Consider the following 24,304-nt stretch of genomic DNA (forward strand, 5'->3'; position numbering starts at 1 on the left):
CCATGAAGACCAAAACCTTAAGTCTTTCCCAAATTAATTGTTGCTCTTTGTAGGGGGAAATGGGTGGGGCTGCTATTGCTTAAGGGGCACAGAGTTTCTGCAAAGGGTGATAAAAAGGGGTGGTGATGTTTACACAACATGGTGGACCTAATTACTGCCACTGAATTGATCCAACATGGCGGATGTAATTAATGCTGCTGGATTGTATGTGTAAACATGGCTGAAATGGCAAATCTTTTATGTGTGTGTATATATGTGTGTGTAGTCATAATAAATTTTTTTAATGGTAAAAAATGGAGCTCTTTGAAAGGAAACATCTGAAACCACTGCTTCTACACTAGAGAGAGAGAGATGGTATGTTTCCCCATCATCCACAGCTTCCTTTCTGTCCTTCAGGAAAATGAATGGTTTTCTTCTGTAGGTTGTATGTATTTCTTGACAGGTTCATTCCAAGGCATTTCATACTATCTGCGGCAATTGTAAAACAGGCTTGTTCCTCTTTTCTGTTCTCCAAGTGTTGCTGGTACACAGGAAAGCTTTTGCTGTTTGCAAGTTAGTTTTATATACATTAGTTTACCAATAGTCATATAAGTTCTCATGGCTTTTTGGTTTGTTTTCATTTTTCTCTTGGATTTCCAGGTAGACATTCAAATCATTTGCAAATAATGACAGCTTTGTCTCATCCTTTACAGTACATATTCTCGTAATTGACTAGGACTGCCAGTTAAGACACTGAAGAGTAGCAATCACGCCATGTACTCTTGATTTATGCCTGCCTTTAATGAGGCTGTTTCTAATGTTTCACTATTATATATGGTTTACTGCAGGTTTTTAGTAGATGCCATTTTTACCAAATAACGAAATTTCCTTCTATTCCTAACTTGCTAAAAGTTCCCTTGGTTTTTGAAAATCTCGATTGGGCAGTACATTTTATTAGATAACATTTGAGTATCTATTGAAGGGATTATGTGGTTTTATGAATTCCTTTCCTAAATGCAGGGAATAAGGAAAGGATCCCTGGTGTCGCCGTGGTTAAAGCAAGCCACTGCTAACCAAAAGACTCTGCAGGAGAAAGATGTGGTGGTCTGCTTCGGTAGAGATTTACAGCCTTGGAAACCCTACAGGGTCCTATGAGTCGGAACTGATTTGATGGCAATGGGTATGAATTCCTTTTCTAATGCAGGGAATGACAGGAACACATTTCCTGAGGCTGAACCACTCTTGACTTCTTAGAATAAGCCCCCCTCAAAAAAAACCCAAAACCATTACCGTTGAGTTGATTCTGACTCATGGCGACCACATGTGTTACAGAGTAGGGCTGCTCCACAGAGTTTTCTTGCCTGTAATCTTTATGGAAGCAGATTGCCACACCCTTCTTCTGTGGCACTGCTGGGTGGGTCTGAACCACCAACCTTTAGGTTAGTAGTCAAGTGCAAACCATCTGTGCCACCCAGGATCCTACAAGATCATAATGTGGCACTTAAAAATATAGTATTTATTATAATGTTGGATTTGATTTGCTAATAAATTTCTATACCCAGAATAAGGTTGACCTACAGTTCTCTGCTTAAGTGCTCTCCCTGAAGAGTTTTAGTATCAGGGTAATGCCAGACTTGTAGAATGAGATGAAAATATTTTGGTATTTTTCTATGCTCTGGAACTATGTAAATAATTCGTTCACTTTAAAGTCATACCTTTCAATCAATACTTCATTTAAAATTTTTAAATCACCATAATTTAAATTTTTTCTTAATGGGCACACAGTGTAGCAAATAATATTAAATGAGTCAACAGCATCAAATTTCAGAGCCAGCTTTATAGCCAACATCATTTTGGACCTTAGGAAATAATTTGTTTTGTTTATACTCTCAGGGGGATATTGAAATAAATGAACTCATACAAATAAAATGTTCTTAAGAAAGGTACCTTGTCTTTAAAATAAGGTGCACATCAATGCCCACTATTAATGACTCTGGGAAATGAATCACAGCATTGTTTCCATCATTCAGAGCAAACACCTGGAGTGGCAATTAAGCTTCTCACCAAATGTTTCAGACCCACCAGGAGAGACTCCAGATTTTATCTAGCAGGCATAATTAAGATCTGTAAGTTAAGATCCCACCACAAATACACAAGTATATACTCCTGCCTAAAACCCAAACAAACGTGTACGTTCTTTGCACTGACAGGGAAGAAGAAAAATGATACATGTAACATGAAGGGATGGAGTGACTACAGGTAATATTTTCTACCCAATTTTTTAAAAAATGAAGGTTTTCCTTATTATTTCTGCATTAACATATTTTTAAGCCCTTTAGAAAGTAAAGACCTCAAATTACAAGTAAGAAGACACAAGAGTACAAATTAGTTTTCAGAGTCTGCACTTGAAGCCTGGGGTCTATTACGGTTACTTTCCGTTCTAGTCAAAGAAGTCCACTAGCAAGGCCAAGCTGGGGAAAAAAAAAAAAAAAAGCTGGGAGGATTCACTATATTCAGCTACCTAGCAAAAGGTCTCGCTTCTAGAGCTGTGACAGAAGTGGAAACGAAAATAAGGCAAAGGTCTTCTAGGGGCTGGGGCATCAAGTTCCAGACTCCCCTGAATCTATAATGTAAGACTTTGTTTCTCAAGCAGGCGGTTTCCTTTTGTACTGCCTCCAAATTGTATTTAACTTTAAATGACAAAAATAGCTCACAAACAAAAAGGTCTGAGCTTGGAGCCAGTCTATCAGCATTAAAATAATGTTTGTATAACCCAATTCTGCTGGGCTAAAGGCTGGAGAGGAAGTAACTGTTACAGCAGCAAATCCAAGAACGCAATATTCCCTGTTGACTCAGCTGCTGGGGAAGGCTGTCTCACATCCAGATCTCTCATGTGCATTTGCTTTTGAAAATATTCAATTTTATTAGATAAATGAGTTTGAAGTTTCTAGAACACAGACGAAATCTTTTAAGGTGGTTTAAGTAGCTGGCAAACAAAAGGTTTACTAGATATAGGCAAAATTCATGGAATTTTTAAAGAATAAATTAAATACACAGCAAGTAGAGCATATGTGTATGTGAACGTGTGTGCACGTGTGTGCACACGTGCATGCTAAACAGAGAGAGAGAGAGAGAACAAAGGACCAAGAGATATCTAATATCCATAAGGCACCTGGATATTAAATATACGTGAGACTAATATACAAAAAGCACTAATTATTCAGAATACTAAATACATATGAAAACTTCAGATTCATCAGATCTTTGTTTGACCATCCACTGGGGACACCATTCTGGCACCACGTGTTCTCTGTCCAAGAAACACTAATAAAACCCATGGCTGCTTGGCAGTTTACTCAGCGGTAGCCAGAAGTACTCATCCCTTAGGGTCACTCATCCAGCAAGAATGTCACTGGCCCAGGACTGTCCGTCTGTGGACTCTGGTCCTCTAACCACCCATCAGGGAGGGAAGCTGGCAAGAGGGGAGGAAGGCAGAATACGTGAACATTGCGTACCCCAGGATTGTAGTAGTATGGTCCTCCCACCCCTGCAAGTGTTCATTTTTGACTTTGTTATGATGTTTTGGTTATACAGAAGCTTATTTCTATGTCAATTCTATGCACTCTTTTCCTTGATGTGTTTTGCTTAGAAAGCCCTTAATGGGGGAGGGTGGTGCTTTTAATACTACTAAACGCATGGACCACCACTTTTCTGGCAGTTTGTCATACTGTGGCAGCTTGCACGTCAATATGATGCTGGAAGCTATCCCACTGGTATTTCAAATTCCAGCAGAGTCCCCCATGGTGGACAGGTTTCAGCAGGACTTCCAGAATAAGACAGACTAGGAAGAAAGGCCCAGCAATCTATTCCCAAAAACCAGCCAGTGAAGGCCTTACGGATCACAACAGAACATGTCTGAGTCACCTGCTTAAAAAAAAAATTTGGAAGAATCCATTGCTAGAGGAAGACATCACATTTGGTGAAGTAGAGGGCCAGTGAGGGCGAGCGAGACCCTCAGTGAAATGCACTGTCACAACAGCTGCAACAATGGACTTGAACATGCCAGCAACTGTGAGGATGATGTTGGACTGGGGCAGCATTTCATGCTATTGTGCATAAGCTCTCAATGAGTTGGACTCGACTTAATGGCAGCTAGATATCTACCTCTCTATCTATAAATTTTTGATATAAGGGGTCCTCTAGAGAATATTATAAATAACTATTTAGAAAGTATAGCTGTCCAACTCCTAATTACAGTCAATACTCTGGTATCTAGCATAGTGTAAACAGTAGTTACTTCTGGAATGCGAAGTCTGTATCTGCTCTTGATGCATTTTTGTATTTTACCGTGTTCTCAAGTGAATATGTGTCATTTAGACAAAACAAATCAATGGGAAATACACATTCTGAGGCTGGGCATGAAGAAGCTAAGTAAACAACTTGTAAAGAATGCTGCCTTAACAAGCTAATTCTGGTCTCATCACCATCATGATAAAAGCTAACGTGAATGGCACTCTTAACCATACGTCTGGAAAGACAGCAAACACCGTGGAGCAGCTCCTTCAATTTGTGCACCGGGCTGAGGGCCTCACAACTGCCAGAGGGGGAGCCACTGAATTTGAATCTAGTCTGACTCCAGAGCCAACATTCCTGACCTCCATGCTCTACTGCCTCCTCATTTTATACCCAGCCTCCCTTCCTCTCAGGTGCTACTTCCTGTGTCCCCACTATCCCAGCCTTCCCCCACCCACCCACAATGGTTCCTCATTCACTTGGCACTCTCCTTGTATTGCTTTGTGCTAGTACCTTCCCGTACATTCATATTGCTGTTTTCATAACTAGATTGTAAGTTTCTTGTGGGCGGGGACTTTTTCTATTTTTCCTGGCACCACGCAGAAGGCCTTTCTCATCACAGGCAAAAAATATGTTTCTATGTTTCTCATTCTTACCACTAACCAAGACCAGGCACTTACTTAGAGTGTCACATGCTCATATGCCTGCCAAGATTATTACCTCATTTCATCCTTACAGCAAAACTATGCCATAGGTACTTCTAGGGTCCCTATTTCACTGAGGAGGGAAGTATGGTTTAGAGAGATTACGCAATTAAAAAATGGGCAAAGGACTTACTTGAACAGACATTTCTCCAAAAAAGATATACAAAGAACCAATTAGCACATGAGAAGGTACTTATGTCATCAGGGAAATGCAAGTCAAAACCATAATAAGATACCACTTTACACTCACTAGAATGGCAAGAATCAAAACGTGGAAAATAACAAGTGGTGGCGAGAGTGTCCTTTCAGTAACATTTGAAGAACTATCTTTATATTACATTAATTTGCACAAATAGAGAAATAAATATAACAAAACTATGGGGAGGAACATTGCTCCTGATACCATGCACAAAAATAATAAATAATTATACTCTGACCATGGGATTCAGAAGAGGACATGGAATAAGGGATATCATTGCTGATGTTGGATGGATCTTGGCTGAAAGCAAAGAATACCAGAAAGATGTTTGCCTACGTTTTATTGACTATGCAAAGGCATTCGACTGTGTGGATCATAACAAATTATGGGTAACACTATGAAGAACAGGAATTCTAGAACACTTAATTGTGCTCATGAGGAGCCTGTACGCAGAACAAGAGGCAGTTGTTCGAAGAGAACGAGGGGATGCCGCATAGTTTAAAATCAGTTACGTGTGTGTCAGGGTCAAATCCTTTCACCATACTTATTCAATCTGTATGTTGAGCAAATAATCTGAGAAGCTGGACTATACAAAGAAAAACAGGGCATCAGGATTGGTGGAAGGCTCATTGATAACCTGCAATATGCAGGCAACAAAACCTTGCTTGCTGAAAGCAAAGTGGACTTGAAGCACTTACTGATGAAGATCAAAGACTATGGCCTTCTGTATGGATTACATCTCAGCATAAAGAAACAAAAATCCTCACCATTAGACTAATAAGGAACATCATGATAAACATTTTACTTGGCGCCACAATGGAAGCAGCAGTCAAGAAATCAAACGTCATATTGCATTGGGCAAATCTGCTGCAAAAGATCTCTTTTAAGTGTTAAAAAGCAAAGATGTCACCTTGAGGATGAAGGTGCACCTGACCAAAGCCATGGTATTTTCAATCGCCTCATATGCATGCAAAAGCTGGACAAATAAGGAATACCGAAGAACTGATGGCTTTGAATTATGGCGTTGGCAAAGAATACTGAATATACTACGGACTGCCAAAAGAACTAACCAATCTGTCTTGGAAGAAGTACAGCCAGAATGCTCCTTAGAAGCAAGGATGGCGAGACTGCGTCTTACATACTTTGTACATGTTATCAGGAGGGACCAGTCCCTTAAGAAGGACATCATGCTTGCTAAATAGATTCAGCAAAAGAGAGGAAGATCCTCAACAAAATGGATTGACTGACACAGTGGCTCCAACAATGGGCTCAAGCATAGAACGACTGTGAGGGTGGCGCTGGACCGGACAGTGTTTCGTTCTGTTGTACGCAGGGTCACTATCAGTCAGAACCAACTCAAAAGCACATAATAACAACAATACCATTTCTTCAGTGTAATCACCCATCACATAATAAGAGCTACAGGGCTGTTCATACTATTTGACTCTAATAATGGCACGACTGGAGCTATACACTAAGGAAACAACTCAAGAAAAAACGTACAAAGATATTTTTGTAGTACTTGTTATCACAATGAGATAATGGGAAATAATGGGGAAACAAAAATAGTTAAATATCCTAACAGCAATTTCCCAACAACAGGGAAATATCCTATTACTAACACAATGGAAATTTAAACTTTCTGCATACCAGTTATTTATAAATACTGTTAGTACATGTAGGCATTAGATTTGTAAACAAAACTGCATAAAGCCTCCTATGTGTATATTAAAGATGACAAAGTAATTTAAAGTAAAATGAATTCAAATTTAATTATCACTGGGCTGTTATTTTTATGTGGCTGTGTTACGTGCCATTAAGTCGGTTTCAACTCATAGCAACCCTACGTACAACAGAAAGAAGCACCGCCCAGTCCTGTGACTCTTCATACTCGGTGCTGTGTTTGAGCCCATTGTTGCAGCCACTGTGTCAATCCATCTCGTTGAGGGTTTTCCTCTTTTTCACTGACCCTCATGTCCTTCTCCAGGGACTGATCCCTTCTGATAACATGGAAAATATGTGAGATGCAGTCTCGCTATCCTCGCTGCTAAGGAACACTCTGGCTGTACTCTTTCCAAGACAGACTTATTCATTCTTCTGGCAGTCCACGATATAGTCAATATTCACCAACACCATAATTCAAAGGCATCAATTCTTCTTTGGTCTTCCTTATTCACTGTTCCCTCTTCACATGCATATGAGGTGACTGAAAATACCATGGCTTTGGTCAAGCTCACCTTAGTCCTCAAAGTGCCATCTTTGCTTTTTTAGCACTTTTAAGAGGTCTCTTGCCACAGATCTGCCCAATGCAATATGACTTTTGATTTCTTGACTGCTGCTTCTGTGGGTGTTGATTATGGCTCCAAGTAAAATGAAATCCTTGACAACGTCAATATTTTCTGTTTATCATGATGTTGCTTTTTAGTCCAGTTGTGAGGATTTTTGTTTTCCTTATGTTGAGATGTAATCCATACTGACTGCTGTAGTCTTTGATCTTCATCAGTAAGTCCTTCAAGTCCTCTTTACTTTCAGCGAGCAAGGTTGTGTCCTTTGCATAATACAGGTTGTTAATGAGTCTTCCTCTAATCCTGATGCCATGTTCTTCTTGATATAGTCCAGCTTCTCAGATTATTTGTACAAAGCTGCTTAACTTCTTAAAATAAACTATTATACAGGTATTTTAAAATGCGAGGGCCTCCTTGTCACCTGTCACACAAAGAAGCACACGTTGTTAAAATCATCTTACTTATAAGCAATTTCAGCACGAATGCTGCTGCGTAGCAGAAATGGTTTAGCAACATAGCTATGAAGGACACCTAACAACAGGCTATGGATTTAACCCCCACCCTTAGGACTATGGCTGTACAGGCAAGGGAAGCTCATCTCCTTATGGGCACTTAGTGATCTTAGAGATATAAATCAATATTAACCTTCTATTTGCTTTTCGGTCCCACAGCTTATAAAGATAGGGTTAAAGAATAGCAAATGAGTTTTAATTATTAGCAGTTTGGGTTACTATCTTCTTCTCATTCCAGTGAACAGAGTCATTAAACCACACAATATGAACTTATCTAGCTGGAGAGTAAAGATAAATACACCCTCGGGGCTCCCCTATGCCAGATTAAATCAATCTCTCATTCTGTGTACTGCTAAGGATAAGTGACCACCCTACGCCTTGATGCCTGAGATAAAGAAGAGAGCCCATAGGAGGGAGGCCAAGAAGACTACAATTAACAGAACTTGAGGGAATGATTTCTCTTCCTGCGTTGCCTTTTTCCTGTGCCTATAAATAACAACATTACGTCATGCTGACAGGGCAAGCTGTTCAAATACAGGAGGCAGGCCTGCCCTTTAGCAGATGCAATGAAATGCTGCTGTAAGTGGCTCCACGTTAGCATGGCCCAGGGTGGAGAGCAGCAGAGGCTCAGGCCCCCTCTGCATTTGGCACTTCCACAGGGGCCCCGACCCTCAACAGATCCTTGAAGGCCCTCCTCGCGTTGGTTTCTATCTGATAAATTAATCACCAAAAAGATCGACATCCACATTTCCGTCCCTCCCACAATCAGGAAAGAGTGATACAGACCTCCACGCATGAAAAATACAGTTTTACCCCAATAAAAATACAGAGAGAAGGCGTTAAAACAATTTTTTAAAGGTACCTCTCAATACTGAGGAGGATCTGAAATAATGGGTGGAAAGTAGGTCCAGGGGCAGATACACGCACGCTGGGGTGGAAGTGTGAACACTGGTCACACAGAACACTGCAGGGCGATAGGAAATAGGGTTAAGGACCCCAGCCTCTGAAAGGGAATAGGACACCAGGGTGACAGGAGCACAGTGAAGTGAAGGTCAACCATCAAAGCAACCCCTGCAGACACTGTCCACGGGTACTGAAGCCACATCCTGTCACTGTGCCTTCCTCATCGGTCAGAAGGTAGCAGAAGGGAAGCAGACCCGGCAGTGAGAGTTTGTATTTTTCCAGAAAAAAATCAAGTAAATAAGCAGCTTCAAATGAGAGAAAAATTATATAATAAGGGTTCCAGAAGCAAACCCGAAAATCAAAACCCATTGCTGTTGAGTTGATTCCGACTTATAGCAACCCTCTAGGACAGAGTAGAACTGCCCCATAGAGTTTCCGAGGAGCACCTGGGGGATCTGAACTGCCGACATTTTGGCTGGCAGCCGAACTCTTAACCATTGTGCCACCAGGGCCCCACTCCAGAAGCAAGGGCCATATATATCTTCTCACTTCAAATGGCAGAAGGCACCGGTCTTTACAGAAAGGTGAATTACTTGGTTCTTGACAGTCAATATATCCGGGCCAATACATGAGAGCTGCAAATAAGGCAAACAGACCGGCATGCTATTTTTATGTAGGTCTCTGTGTGTGTGAGTGTGTGTGTGTATGAACTTATGTGGTTGGAGCATGAAGACAAACACACCCTCCAGTCTCCCCTACACCAGATTAAATCAATCAATCTCTCATATGTCACACATGACATAGGCCTCTGGGTGACGCAAACGGCTTGCCATTCGCTACTAAACTAAAGGTTGTTGGTTCGAACCCACCCAGTAGCATCACTGAAAGAAAGTCCTGGAGATCTCCCATAAAGATTAGAGCCAAGGAAATCCTATGGGGCATTTCTGCTCTGTAACGCCTGGGGTTGCCATGGATGCATATGATAGTCAATGCCATTATTCTCATTGCAGTAGCTATGTTCTATAACGTCACAGAAACACTGAATTAGTGAATACTGAACCACTGCTCTAGGGGAAATACAGGGTCAGGTTCCTGTGAGCCGCTGGTCAGAACAATTTCATCGACTGGTCAATACATAACCTTGCTTTATGGGTATTTCTGTTTAAAGACACCTCATTTAGTGTATATCGTTGATTCACCAGCATTGAACTCACAGCCAACAGCACTGTAACTCATGCCTGAGTAAAGCTTATCTAATACCAGTATCTTCTCCATAAAGCACACCACAGCTTTCTAGCACTTGGGAACACTAGGCAGCACTTCAGCACTACACATGGGGGCCGTTTTAAACAGCAAAATCACCAACAAAAAAGCACAAAATGTGAAAAAAGAGCAGTTGTTTACATGTGAGGGCTGAAACAAGAAGGCAGAGTGTCGCCTGGTTGACCTCGGCTGAGAAGTTGTTCACCTAGTGACTCAACCTTCTCACCACTCCACACACGGCCGTGAATGACCATGAATGTGCCGTCTACACTGATTTGGGGTTACAAATAAATTGTAGTGAGTACGTGAATTCACAAATATGGAATCTGCAAATAATGAGGATTGACATTCTTCACAGGAAAGGTTATTTAAAAAATGTGCTGGGTTCTGCCCCCTTGGCAACACTGCCAATGACTAGGGGAAATATGGACAGTATAAATGTTGACTTGCAAGAAAATATACAAGAAAGAGCCAAAAAGCAAGAGAAAACTGCAGGAAAATTAAAACCAGTGGGCACATACTGAGCTGATCACCCTGTGTAGTAACAAGTTACCCGTAATTTTGCAGATTCTGAGTCACTGAAGAAGTAAGTTAGCGTCATATGGTGTACCTGCGTAAATGAGAGCCCCCAGACCACGTTCTGTGAATGTTTTCTGATACAGAAGATCTCAAGAGGCCCCATCTCTAACCGAAATGCTCGCTGAAAAGATAGAAGATTCTCTGCAAGCAAATTCATCAATCACCTTCAGCCATATGTGTTTGCATAAACTGAGTTGGGGCTTGTGAGGTCTTATAAAAAGCCTCTGTCAAGAGCCTATCACAGCCTCTCTGGGCAGACTTCCTCCTCTGCAAGAAGGATGCCACCATCTGATGCATTCCTACACACTTACTTGGGGAGATTAATGAAATGTTGGTCTCTGGGTACTTGAGGAAAATTCCAACCATATTTCAAGTGAGCCCTAAAGTCCTTTCATCTTCTGGGCCTTTGAGAAGAGCCAAACAGAAGCATTTGTCACATTTTGCTCAACACTCAGCTACAGCTCACTAAATAAGAGCGCTCGACAGATCTTGTTTCCTTTTCCTTAAAACCAAATACCAGTTAATTAAGCAAGCCGCTTCACCAAGAAGGAGTTCTAACATCTTCTACCTGTGCTCCACTCACATCTCTTTACCCTACAAGAGACTGAACGCCTGCTAAGAGCTAGAACGTTTACTAATGTTGTCAGCTGCCACGGAGTCAGCCCCTGGCTCATGGTAACCCCACGCACAACCGAAGGAAATGTCGCCTCATCCCTATAATGGGTTGCAAATAGGACTGCTGTGACCATAGGGTTTTCACCGGCTGATTTTTGGAAGCAGATCACCAGGCCTTTCTTCCTAGTCTGTCTTAGTCTGGAAGCTCTACTGAAGCCCATTCAGCATCACAGCAACACACGAACACTCCCTGACAGACAGGTGGTGGCTGTGCTTGAGGTGCGCAGGCTGGGAATCAAACACAGAAGGTGAGCATTCTACCACTGAACCATCGATCTCCTCATTCTAATGTTGATTAGGTGACTCCAAAAATCTTATATGTAAGAATCCTGAGGGAGCTGTGGCTTCCTTATTTTAGAATCAACCCAACAACAAAGAATAACCATGTGCTTTTAGTATTCACTCAGTCCCTAATGGAAATGAATTGTGGTACAAACTAAAACCATGCCAAATTTCCTGAGGTGAAATTTGGGTAGGGGAATAAGTGCTTTCTTAGATTAAATTTCTTTTTCTTTTTTCGGTTTACATAAAAATTTAATACACGGCAAAAGTGGTCTTACAATTGAGTGGGGAAAGGGAAGTTTTTTTTCTTAGATTTAAATTTCTTAGAGGGCAGGCACTATACATTTGGAATAGCTCTGAACATTTTTCTAAAATTAAGTTTTTAGAAAAGAAAAGTTATTAGTTGAACCAAATGTTAGACATTTTCATCTTAAGATAAAAAAAATTAACTAAAATGCTAAGCATAACAAAATATAAGCCCTGGCGTATTTTTACATGTCTGTGTAGCAGCTTCAGAACCCAATTTAGAGCATTCATTTAACCAGGGAAGTAAAGGGAGAGAATTCTAATGAATGCCTAGTCCTATGGTGTCTCATTACTGAGCTGCACACAATTTTAAACTGCAGGCTCACCCACAGCCAGCAAATCCCTGTTGGACACTGAACCAGGTATGGTGATGTTCAGAGCTACCCCAAATGTACAAGCCTGGCCTTTAACAAATTCAAATTTAAGAGAGCACTTATCCCCTAACCAAATTTCATTTCAGAAATGGTCACTGAAGTGAGAAGGCTTAGTCAATTTGAGATTTCCTTTTGCCATGTTATTTTCTCCTGCACAAATCCGAGGAACTAGAGAAACTTTAACGGCCTAAATCTCTTCCCCTAAAAGTAGGGCCCTACTGCTGATTTTGAGAGGAAAGTACACTGACAGACAGATCCGACTGGACAAATAATGGATGAGAACTATGTTTTTAAAATAGCAAGGGAAAGAAGGGAGATACACAAGCAAAGTCTCGTAAGCCTGAATGCAAAGAAAATGCTTCAGGATAATGAGAAGAAAAATAAATCAGGCACAGGCTTAAATAATACAGATGCTGGGGAGTTCACTGTGCTGCAGTTAGAAACTATAGGTATAATCGCTAAAATGCAACTTGCATGTAGGAAGGGTTTAGGGAATTAAAGTTGGAGAACTGCTCAGAGGAGTCTTCAGATTCAGAAGTCATATTCAAGATTCAGGAGTCTTGTTGAGTGAAGGAAAACAAATGATTGAGGAAGTAAAAAATACTCCATTGTCAACAAAAAAATTAACAAATCATTCCTGTGCTCATGAAAGCACCTCTGGGCAAAAGTGAAACAGGCAGTGCGGAAGGGGTTATTGACCACCCCGTAACAGTTGCTTTTCAGAAAAATCTACCCTTGCTACATTTTTGTTACAACTTTCACAGCACTTGACCATGGTTGGTTGAATCCCCAGGTTTCCTGTCTTCTTCTGGCAGAAGGCCAAGCCACAGGCACACTGACTCAATCTACCTGCTACAGGATCTTCCTGGGGTGGCAGTAACGAGCCATCACCATTTTTTCAGGGCTGCGCACAGTATTTTTAGAGCCATGCACAAAAATCCATTCACTAAAATTATGTGGACTACGCACACATCAAAAGACTGAAGATCCTCCCCTCACTATAAAAGGAGCAAATCTGCCCTGGTTCGGGGAGCTGGCAGCCTTAGGTCACGAGACCCTGCCTGTCTCCCAGTTTGCAAACTGTGAATAAACCTTTCTGTTCTTCCAACCCCATCTCTAGCTGACTTCAATTCGCTAGTCTGCTTGACAAAAACCTATTAGTTGACAGCTTCAAATGTAGGTATGGGGTTTGCTGGAGCTGACCTCTAGCCCTGACTGTGTGACCATGCTGGGTAACTGGAGGACAGACGCTGATGTGAAAATCTCAAATTGATTCACTAAGTAAGCTACTGGTAAGAATACTGTTGGTGTATCTAGCATGACAGTCACCTTCCTTTATATATAATTTCTTCTTATAAATATTTTCATGTTTCTACAAGCCCTCATGCTCTCAAACAAGCAGATTAAAATGAGGTGCAAAGGCAAAGGGGAGCCCCTACATAGACCAGAGAATGTTCTGGTTCGGGAACAAGGCAGACTGAACTCATTCCTGGAAGCTCAGAAAGGCCCCTGAACGTCTCTCTGAGATTTGCTTGCCTCTTCTGTAAAATGCAGGTGACAATTTTATACCTGTATCATAGGGAAGTTCTGAGAATTTAATCAGATAAGGTGTATAAAGCTCTTAGCCACAGTACTTTGTCAAAATAAATGAGTGAAAAAGTAATAAAAGCTATTATTATTTCAAAGCTGATGCTCTCTTGACATTTAAGGCAGTAACTTTTTTTCTCATTTTTTTTTTAATTGTACTTTAGATGAAGGTTTACAGAACAAACCAGTTTTTTATCAGACATTTCATACACATTGTTTTATGACATTGGTTAACAATCCCACGACATGTCAATGCTCTTCCTTCTCAACCTTGGGTTTCCTATTACCAGCTTTCCTGTCCCCTCCTGCCTCCTAGTCCTTGCCCCTGGGCTGGTATACCCCTTCACTGTCGTTTTGTTTTATGGGCCTGTCCAATCCTTCGCTGAAGGGTGAGCCTCAGGAGTGACTTCATTACTAAGCTGAAACAGTGTCCAGAGGCCCTACTCTTAAGAGTTTTTCCAGTCTCTGTGAGGCTAGCAAGTCTGGTCTTTCTTTTTGAGTTTGAATTTTCTACACTTTTCTCTAGCTCTGTCCTGAACCCTCTATTGTTAGAGCAGTCAGTGGTGGTAGCCGGGCACTATCTAGTTGTACTGGACTCAGTCTGGTGGAGGCCGTGGTAGATGTGGTTCACTAGTCACTTGGACTAATATTTCCCTTGTTCTCTTTAGTTTTCTTTATTCTTTCTTCCTCCTGAAGGGGTGAGGCCAGTGGAGTTTCCTAGATGGCCATTCACAGGCTTTTAAGGCCCCAGACACTACTCACCCAAGCAGAATGTAGAACATTTTCTTTATAAACTATGTTACGTAAAGCAGTAACTTTTATATAAATCATCAGCCAAGATCAAAATTTAAAATTGACTATTAGTAACATGAGAGGAAAAAAAATTGTTTTCCATATTCTTCAACTAAGAGAATTAATAATGGTCCTATGCCTTAAGCTTAGAGAACACCAATCTTGTCTCATTAACTACGAGGATCACATCTCATTCCGCCCACATCTCCCGAACAGAAGGTAACTGACTAACAAACTGGGTTCCTGGAAGCTTCCGCAGCAATGATGCAATGAGGGGCAAAAGAACAAAACGTTCCTCTGCCCTGTGACATCTGGCTCATTTTGATAGTAGTCCCCAAGTGAGAACTACAGATTTGATAGTCAACAGGTTTTATTTTAAAAAGATGAAGGCACAGTACCTCTAATCGTTGGATTCGTCCCTTGAAAAACATGAAGAGGGAAGAGTTTGGATAAGCAGCTTCTTTTTTAAGAAGAATCTCCTTAGCTTCATCCAGACCCGCTTTATTGTCGCTGCCATCCAATGCAAAGAAAGGGCGGACGACAGTGTGATACCAGAGAAGAGCTAATCTAAAGGAAGAGGGAGAGAAACACTGAGCAAATGATTTTCTTACTCTATTTCTACTTTCTTAAAATCAGTATGTGCTCTCCCAAAAAGTTCCTTCCAAAAGTTTACTACGTAGACTCTGAAGAAGTAAAGTCAGAGTATCACTCCCATTTAACTTTATCAATATTTGGAAAACTGCAACTTCAGCACAACATATACATCAACAGACTTCCTTCCATTAGGTGAGGGAAGAATAGGGTAACAGAAGCATTTCGCTTTTCTGAACCTTCTGGATGGATCACGGAAGATGTGAGCAATGCAGACCTTCAGAATTACTGAAGTTTACTCATGAATTTACAGTCTACTCATCAATAAACCTAGTGAATCTTACCCATCAGTGCACAAATTAGAAAACAGTAGCTGACCACCATAAATATACTGTCCCCTCATAATAAAAGCATTGCTTTTTGCACAAAAGAAAAAAAAATGTTATTTTCTCTTGTGTTCACAAAAGCTAGGGTGTAAGCCTCAGAATCCAAATTTAAACACAGGGACCACTGGCACAAATTATATTAAGTTGGGTTAAAATAAGTAAGAGGGCCAGATATAGAGCCCTTTTGAGGATACTCAATTTAAAAACAAATAAATTGTTTCAAATTTTCTTAATTCATATCCATTACTTTCAAGAAAAATGCCATATTAAACTAGGTAAACAAAACTGATCCACTGGGGCCTGCTTTAATGACCAGACAAAAAGGTTTAACCAACACATCGAATATTTTTATGCAAATGTATGCTTCTGGTGTGCTCATGAATTTGGTTCTCTTGAGGAGATCATACTGATTTATATTATTAATTCAATTCATTCCTTCCTCAGAAATAAGCAAAAATATGAAGATATAGACTGAAACAAATTATCACAAATTACAAATCTATGTAGTCAAATTAATAAAGGGCCACTGTAATTCAATGAGTTTGAGAAGGCACAGATATTTTTGAAATGCAAAACTAACGATATTTTTTTTTTAGTAGCCATCAACTCATTCAGAGTTAACATCCAAATTCCTCAGTACTGACATGAGTAGAAACAGACATCACTAAAGTCCTCTATGATATCAACATTAAAAAAAAAATTGATAAATGGTATGATGTCAGACAAAAGACACCTGCTGTTTGGTAAAATTATTTAAATTGCAAATATTGGAAAAAAATCACATCATTGATAACTGATGTAGAAATGGGTGGATTCTTGCTCTGGATTGTTACATCAGCTTCCCCACGCTCTTCCATTTAAGTATTTGCCACTTAAGTCTAGACTGAACAAAGTAACACGACTCAATTTAGTTCAACAGCACAAAATATCCCAGCCACATATAAGAGACCAAGTGGCCCATCAGAACCATCAAGGGAAATTACCCAACATGAGGGTTATTTATAAGAATAAAAACTCTAGAATCACTTATCAAAAATGTGTACCCCTTAAATCCCAAAACCAAGATTATAAATCTCAGTCACAAAACTGCTTATTGAATCATTTGAGGCTGAAAGATATGATCACATGATTTAAGAAGCTCAGTGACTGTAGAACTCCAACACTTGTTCACAGTGCCTTGTTCTCTAAAGTCAGCTTATAAACACCACCACCACTACCACCACCAAACACAGTCCCCAGCGTTTCATTAAGACACAAGGCATGGCATCACAGCGAACAACCAAGCATTTTACCTGCAGTTTCCTTTAAAGTCTTTGATTGTAGTTTACTTACTTTCAACACTATATTATCTACCAAAGCATTGCAATACAGCTACTCACGTAGCTAAAGGGGCCTTCATGTCCTTACTTTCGCTTGCATACATCAGTGAAGAAAGGCCCTGTAGGCGGTCTCCAGGAAAACCCAGCAGGTTGATGATTTTGAGCAGGTTTGGGGGCACCATGGATATGCAAAGGTGAAAAAGGCCATATCCAAAGCTCACAGCACCTTTCAGTCTGTTCAGAGACTCCTCAGACACCCCTTCAGCCACAATGTGATTATCATTTGCAGCATCAGAAGTTAAGGGCTCTTCAGTTAGCTTCTTCTGATACAGCTCCTGAAGGGCACTGATGTCCAGATAGCATTTATTGTAAATCTTCCAGGCTTTCCTGAGGATCCACCCACCTTTTATATACGCTACAAAGAGAAGGGAAGAAAAACATTTAAAAATAAGCCTCCTGAATAAGTTCCGGAGATTGCTAGTACAGGATATGGAAAAACAATCTGAAAACCAAGCAAAATTTTAAAGACAACAAAAATTATTATCCACCATTGCACCCTATTTTCTGCATAGCACTTACCTAATTCCTTATTTGCTGTCTGTCTGTCTTCACTACATGTTAAGACTACTTTGCAAGAACTCTGAATTTTTGGTTCAAGTCGATTCCGACTCATAGCGGCTCTATAGGACAGAGTAGAACTGCTCCACAGAGTTTTCAAGGAGTGGCTGGTGGATTTGAACTGTGGACCTTTTGGTTAGCAGCTTAACTCTTAACCACTGTGCCACCAGGACACCAGTAGGTAGTGGTGGTATCTAAGTATGTACCATATGCTGAACGAATGAATGAATGAATGCAAAGCATCATCTGAATCTATTTTTCCCACATGCTCTGTGAAACACCCGTTTCTCTGAACTACCATGAGACTTTACTGACGACTTCTTTCATAAATCTTACGTTTTTCTGCCCTGTGTCTCATTCCTTCTCAAAAACAAGATCTAGGTCTAATTTGCTGCTGCATTTTATACCCAAGCACCAGGCATAGTGTCTTGCCAAAAATGAAAACAAGCAAGCAAAAAGGGTTAATATTTACTGGGTGGACAAATGGCCAATTTATTATCAAAACACTGATTTGTGTTAAATGCAGAGAAGCAATAAATCCCCAATTCATCTCTATCTGGTATCTGTTGTATGGCCTAACCACACTCTTATCAGTTGGCTTTATTTGGTCTATAATAATGGTGTTTACCCACTGCCCGCCCTAGAGAGCTCCACAATGAAGGAAGGTGGCAAAGAATAAGCTAATCCACACGATGGGGTGAAAAGCTGTTATTTTAAAGCCTGCTTCCATTATTTCCCGTTAGGCCAATTTTTCTTCACAGAGTCCTCTTGAGAATACGTACCACAGAGAAAACTTCAGAGAGAAGAGGCATGGCCTGGGAATGACTGCCCCCCACACCCCGCCAGCCCCTCACCACAAGACCTCAGGATCCTGCCCTCCACCTCCCTTCCCGTGAACATTTTCACCTTCAGATTTATCTGTGCTTGTCTGACTGCATCATTGCCACATTTCTGAGGAAATGGTCTTCTGCAGGAAGTTTTTGTAATATAAAAAAGTTCTCTCATAACTTCAGGAAAGAGCTTAACCCCTTGGCCCTATTACTAATATGGTATGAAACTCTGACCTCAAAGCACAAACATGAACTACCAGGCTTCCAGGCCCTGTAGACAAGAGCAGGAAAACAAGTTTTTTTTAAAAAGGTGTTTTTTACATTTCAGAAAATATGTAATATAAAAATAAAATATGATTTATAAAATCCTGATTCCTGAATGGAAAGTGAGCTAAAATAATATGATATATGCAGAAAAGCTTTAACATAGCAGGCCTGACTCAATCCTTTGAAAGGCCTGTTTATCAGGTTGGCTCTTGGTTGGAAACTTGTATTTTAGGTGGGTTCTCACCATTACCAGAACTGATAAGAGTGACACTGTACCTAAACTATTTGTATAAAAATATGGCTTATGCTGAGCACCTGCTTCTCTTCTGGGAGTCTAGACTTTGGGCATGTGCCAAGCAGGAGCTGCCCACTTAATCAAACCCAAATAAAAACCCTGGGTACTGACTCTCTAGTGAGCTCCCCTGGCTGACAGCATTTCATAAGTGTTGTCACTACTCATTGGTGGGAAAATTAAGCATGTCCACTTTACTGGGAGAAGACACTTGGAAGCTTGTACCTGGTTTCTCCTGGGCTTCGCCCCATGCACCTTTTCCCTTTGCTGATTTTCCTCTGTATCCTTTCATTGTAATAAATCATAACCATGAGTACAGCTACGTGCTTAGTCCTGTGAGTCCTCCTAGAAAACCATCAAACCCAGGGATGGTTTTAGGTACCCCCAATCCATAGTAACAAGTATTTTATTAAACATATCAATCTTCTGAAAAATGATGACCATATCTCCTGTGGGGTCACAAAAACACAACCATCCTACAAGTCTAGGTGATTAAGGTCCTATAGCCTAAGTCCACAAAAGTATGAATCCCATAGGATTGGACGGACAGGTAAAAGAAATTGGTCTATAAATGTCTTTTTTTAAAAGAAGAACCTAGCTTTCTAACTTTACACTTTTAAAAGTCATATATGTTTGAAACAATTTGTTTTCATTCAGGTGAATTTAACAGAAATATTGACTGAGCAAATACTATGTTCCTAGCACTCTTTTAGGTGAATCAAAGAGAAATAAGACCTCGATCCTGCTTTAAGAGACTTAATGACTGACTTTGTTCCTCCTAAATGAAGGCATTATGGAAAATAAAAATTTGAAAAAACCCTTACACTTCTTTGTATGCTAACAAAGTGAATTTCCGAATGATCAGATTGACCCAACTTGCCTACAAACAAGAATGATGACTTTCAGTTAAGATCTAAAAAGTCAAAGATTGAATAGAATAACAGAAAAAGAAATAGGAAACTAGAACTCTGACTCATAGCGACGCTACAGGACAGAGTAGAACTGCCCCATACAGTTTCCAAGGAGCACCTGGTAGATTCGAACTGCCAACCTTTTGGTTCACAGCCATAGCTCTTAACCACTACGCCACCAGGGTTTCCCAAAGCTTATTAACCTGTTGCCATCGAGTAGATTCAAACTTATAGTGGCCCTATAGGACACAGTAGAACTGCCCCATAGAGTTTCCAAGGAAAGTCTGGTGGATTCGAACTGCCGACCTTTTGGTTAGCAGTGGTGGCACTTAACCACTATGCCACCAGGGTTTCCCAAAGCTTATCAGTGGTTACCAAAGATGGGGGAGTCATCACTTAGGGGGCACTGAGTTTCTGTTAATGGTGGTGGGATAGTTTGGAAATAAATTGCAGTGATGGTGTTGTACAACATGATGAACACCATTGTTGCCACTGAACTGTATACATAAAAAAAGCCTGAATTGATAAATGTTTCATTACATATTTTTTTACCACAATAAAACAATTTTCTAAATTAAAAAAAAAAAAAAAACAACCAAATCCATCGCCATTGAGTCAATTCCGACTCATAGCAACTCTACAGGACAGAGTAGAACTGGCCCATAGGGTTTCCAAAGAGCGGCTGGTAGATTCAAACTGTCAACCTTTTGATTAGCAGCTGAGGTCTTAACCACTGCAAAAATCCCATTTTTACTGAATAAAACTGAAATTAATTCAACGTATCTTTATTTCTCACCTAATGTAGGAGCATATGTGCCAATGTTTAAAAGCACATGTTAAAATCTATAATTATAAGCCTTAATGCCCTTAATTTGAGCCAGATAAACAGATCCCAAAGTCTTCAGCTAAGTCAAACATTTTAAACTGAAAAATGTACAAAACAAAACATATATACATGTAGACAGAGATTTAATTCTTACTATTTTCTAAATTCAACTTGGCACTAAAACAGGTTCTCCAGGACTCACCCTACTTCTCCATCCCAAACACTGTGAACCACATTGTCTACCCACAGCCAGAGGTGAGGGCTGAGTCAAAGTCACAGCTGACCCACAGTGGGCTGCACACACAGACCAGCAGCCCCCACAAGAGGGATGCTTGGTCAGCTCCACATGGCAATGCAGCAAGTGAGGTCACATCTTCCCAACATGCAGAGAAAATTATGTTCAAAATCCACACCTTCTGCCCTGCCTTCCATATGGCTACCGAAAGGTCACACATACCTCATTCAGCCTTCCTCATCGGTCTGCCTGCCAGGCAACAGAAAGCCACAGACCTTTCGCCCCACCAGATTAGGACCTGGCATCAGTCAGCTGGGGCTGAATGGGAAATAGGAAACCCTGCCCCTAGAATGAGGGTGCAAGTCCTTCCTGGGAATGGGCAAGAGTTATCTCGAAAGTCAAAACATCAAGTTACACTATATTCATCTAAGAATAAATTCTGTGATTTTTCAGGAGTGATGTTATCTGGTGAGAGGTCCTACCAGCAGCACTGCGTCAGTTCACTTGTCCTAGTATGAGGCTGGTTAACCCTAAAATGGAAGGTGTGTTCAGGCTTGCCTTTCTTGTAATCCACATAACCGACTTTGGAAGAAAAAAGATAATGATGTTTTCAGCAGTCAGCCCACCTCCTCATTATCTTCATCCCCTGTCCAAAGACTTCCAATAGAATCACTGCTCCAATCCCAACTCTTCACGGGGCTTCCACTTGATAGCACGTACCTCTTTCCTGAATGGCATCATGCTTCTTCCCACCCTCCCTTTATATCACAGATTGAATTGTGTCTGCCCAAAAAATGTCTATCAACTTGGCTAGGCTATGATTCCCAGTATTGTGTGACTGTCTACAATTTTGTCATCTGATGTGATTTTCCTATGTGTTGCAAATCCTAATCTCTGCCTGTGGTTAATGAGGCAAGATTAGGTTATGTTAAGTAGGATTAGGGTGGAATGTAACACCCTTGCTCAAGTCGCATCCCTAATCCAAAGTAAGGGGAATTTCCCTGGGGTGTGGCCTGTACCACCTTTTATAAGAGATAAAAGGAGAGGGAAGCAAGCAGAAAGTTGGGGACCTCATACCACCAAGAAAGCAGTGCTGGGAGCAGAGCACATCCTTTGGACCCGGGGTTCCTGCACTGAGAAGTTCCAGGGGAAGACTGATGAGAAGGACTTTCCTCCAGAGCCAGCAGAGAAAGAAAGCCTTCCCCTGGAGCTGACACCATGAATTTGGACATCTAGACTGCGAGAAAATAAATTTCTCTTTGTTAAAGCCATCCACTTGTGCTATTTCTGTTATAGCAGCACAAGATGACTAAGACACTTTAATTCACGTAATATACACCCATCAAGTGCTTAGGCACAGGCGCTGTATCAGGTGCCAGGGACACAGAGAATGAAATAGACTTTCATTCTTTATAACCCTGCTCAGCGGACAGGATTAGGGATCCTTAAGCTTCCCAGGCAAAGCTTTGGAGATTACTCATTGCACGTGCTCAATAAACATGGTAAAGAAGGAAAGCCAGCAGGCAGGCAGACACAGGCCCTGCCCTCAAGGAGTTTACAGTCTAATACATAGGCTGACATGTTAACAAAAATGTGTACTGCTGTGTGATGAATGCTCTAACTGGCTATGTACAGTGTACATGTCAAAAAACAAAGCCCAGATTGGTAAAGTCAATGAGGGAGGCTTATCCAAAGGCAGTAGCCCTGGGCTGCACCTGACAGACAAAGGGAAGATAAAAGGGGTGAGGGCATTCCAAGCTAAGAGGGTAGAGTACACAAGGCATAAGGTAGCAAAGGGTATTCAGGGAGCTCCCAGGAGGCCAGCTTAGCTGGATTTGGTAGTGGGAAGGCAGGGAGGCTGGGAAGGGGGTAGGGATATGAACTTTTCTTGTAGATGATGTGTTTAAAATGAAGGTATAATGAGTTTTAGACCGATGGCACCAGTGGTAACTAGAGAATGTGGCCTGGAGAACAGGCTCTACACCATTCCAGGCTAGCTTCATCGCACAAAGGGAGCAAGGGGGCAGGGGCTGGGAGAACTCCAGGTCTCAGGCCTGGGCTACTGGAAGGTTAGTGGCACAAGCAACTAAACTAAGGTGATGGGAAAACTGTATGGACACTAGGAATTCAGTTATGAAATAAGAAATCGATGGCTCTATTCTTGATTCTATCACCACTAAAAAGCTTATACATCATCTAACCACAACTGTCTCACCTGTAATATAAGGAAAACAATCTGATTTGAGAAAAAAAAAAAAATTTCAGCACCACAGTATGCCAAGAATACAAAGATGAGTAAGGTGTGGGCCCTATCTTTAAGTCCAAAAGAAAATAAAGGAAAGTTATAATAAAACCCTGGTGGCGTAGTGGTTAAGAGCTACATTGTTAACCAAAAGGTTGACAGTTCAAATCTACCAGGCGCTCCTTGGAAACTCCATAGGGCAGTTCCACTCTGTCCTAAAGGGTAACTAGGAGTGAGAATCGACTCAGTGGCAATGATTATATATATATAAATAATAAAACAAGGCAGCAAAGGCCATAAAATTGGTTTTCAGAATAATCTCTTTTTATCACAAAGGTAATACATACTTACTGAAAAAAGAACAAAACCTTTTGGAGAAAAGAATAAATTAAAAAGATACCTCTTAAGTATTATGGGAAAATAGAGATAATGAAGCAATTCATTACAAAGAGGTTCAAATGAGATAAAGCACAAGAGTTCTTTAAAAAATATGATGCATTAAAAACTTCACAGACTCACCTCTACCCAGTTACTCTGCTCATCCAGCATGACCCTCCCCCTCCACCCCGTGTGTTTACTCCTGGGGGGAGGGGCACCTAGAACAAACACCTCCAGAAAGGAGAATTTTTTTTATTCAAGAATACTAACCACCTAACAAGTTTTCTAAAAAATGGAGTACAACAAAGAAGTTAATAAATTATTTGTAGTTTAATAACCCAGTGGGTTTCCGAGAGGCAAATGAAGCACATTTTTGGTTATGTTTGTTTGAAACAAATACTGAGCTACTCAGAAGGCAAACGACCGCTAGATACATTTATTAGAACCTGAGGCTTTCTTGTCTATCAGAATTTCATTTTCAGTATCAATAGTACATTCAAAAAATATGGCTTCCTGAAGAACCAAGAATGTTGTTAAAAATCTATGATAAACAGGATTAAATAATTAATGCTAAACTATCAGAAGAATGAGTAAAATGCACGAAGGCAATTGATGAAATAAATAATTTATGAATAAAATATAAAAATAGGTTCATTCTCACTAATAAGTAAAAAAC

General features: G+C 40.6%; 1 protein-coding gene across 3 annotated transcripts in view; it reads right to left on the reverse strand.

The window, feature by feature from the left end:
- Positions 1-24,304, reverse strand: part of TTC39C (tetratricopeptide repeat domain 39C) — a 101,749-nt gene that overhangs the window by 26,126 nt on the left and 51,319 nt on the right. For all 3 annotated transcript variants that reach the window (XM_064294642.1, XM_003406358.4, XM_064294641.1), the window contains exons 5-6: positions 17,090-17,444; positions 15,132-15,300 (exon numbers count right to left, since the gene is read on the reverse strand). In XM_064294642.1, coding sequence (XP_064150712.1) covers positions 15,132-15,300; positions 17,090-17,444 — 524 coding nt within the window. The remainder of the gene's footprint in view (positions 1-15,131; positions 15,301-17,089; positions 17,445-24,304) is intronic.

This window comes from Loxodonta africana, chromosome 11, assembly GCF_030014295.1.
Source record: "Loxodonta africana isolate mLoxAfr1 chromosome 11, mLoxAfr1.hap2, whole genome shotgun sequence".
Taxonomy (NCBI): domain Eukaryota; kingdom Metazoa; phylum Chordata; class Mammalia; order Proboscidea; family Elephantidae; genus Loxodonta; species Loxodonta africana.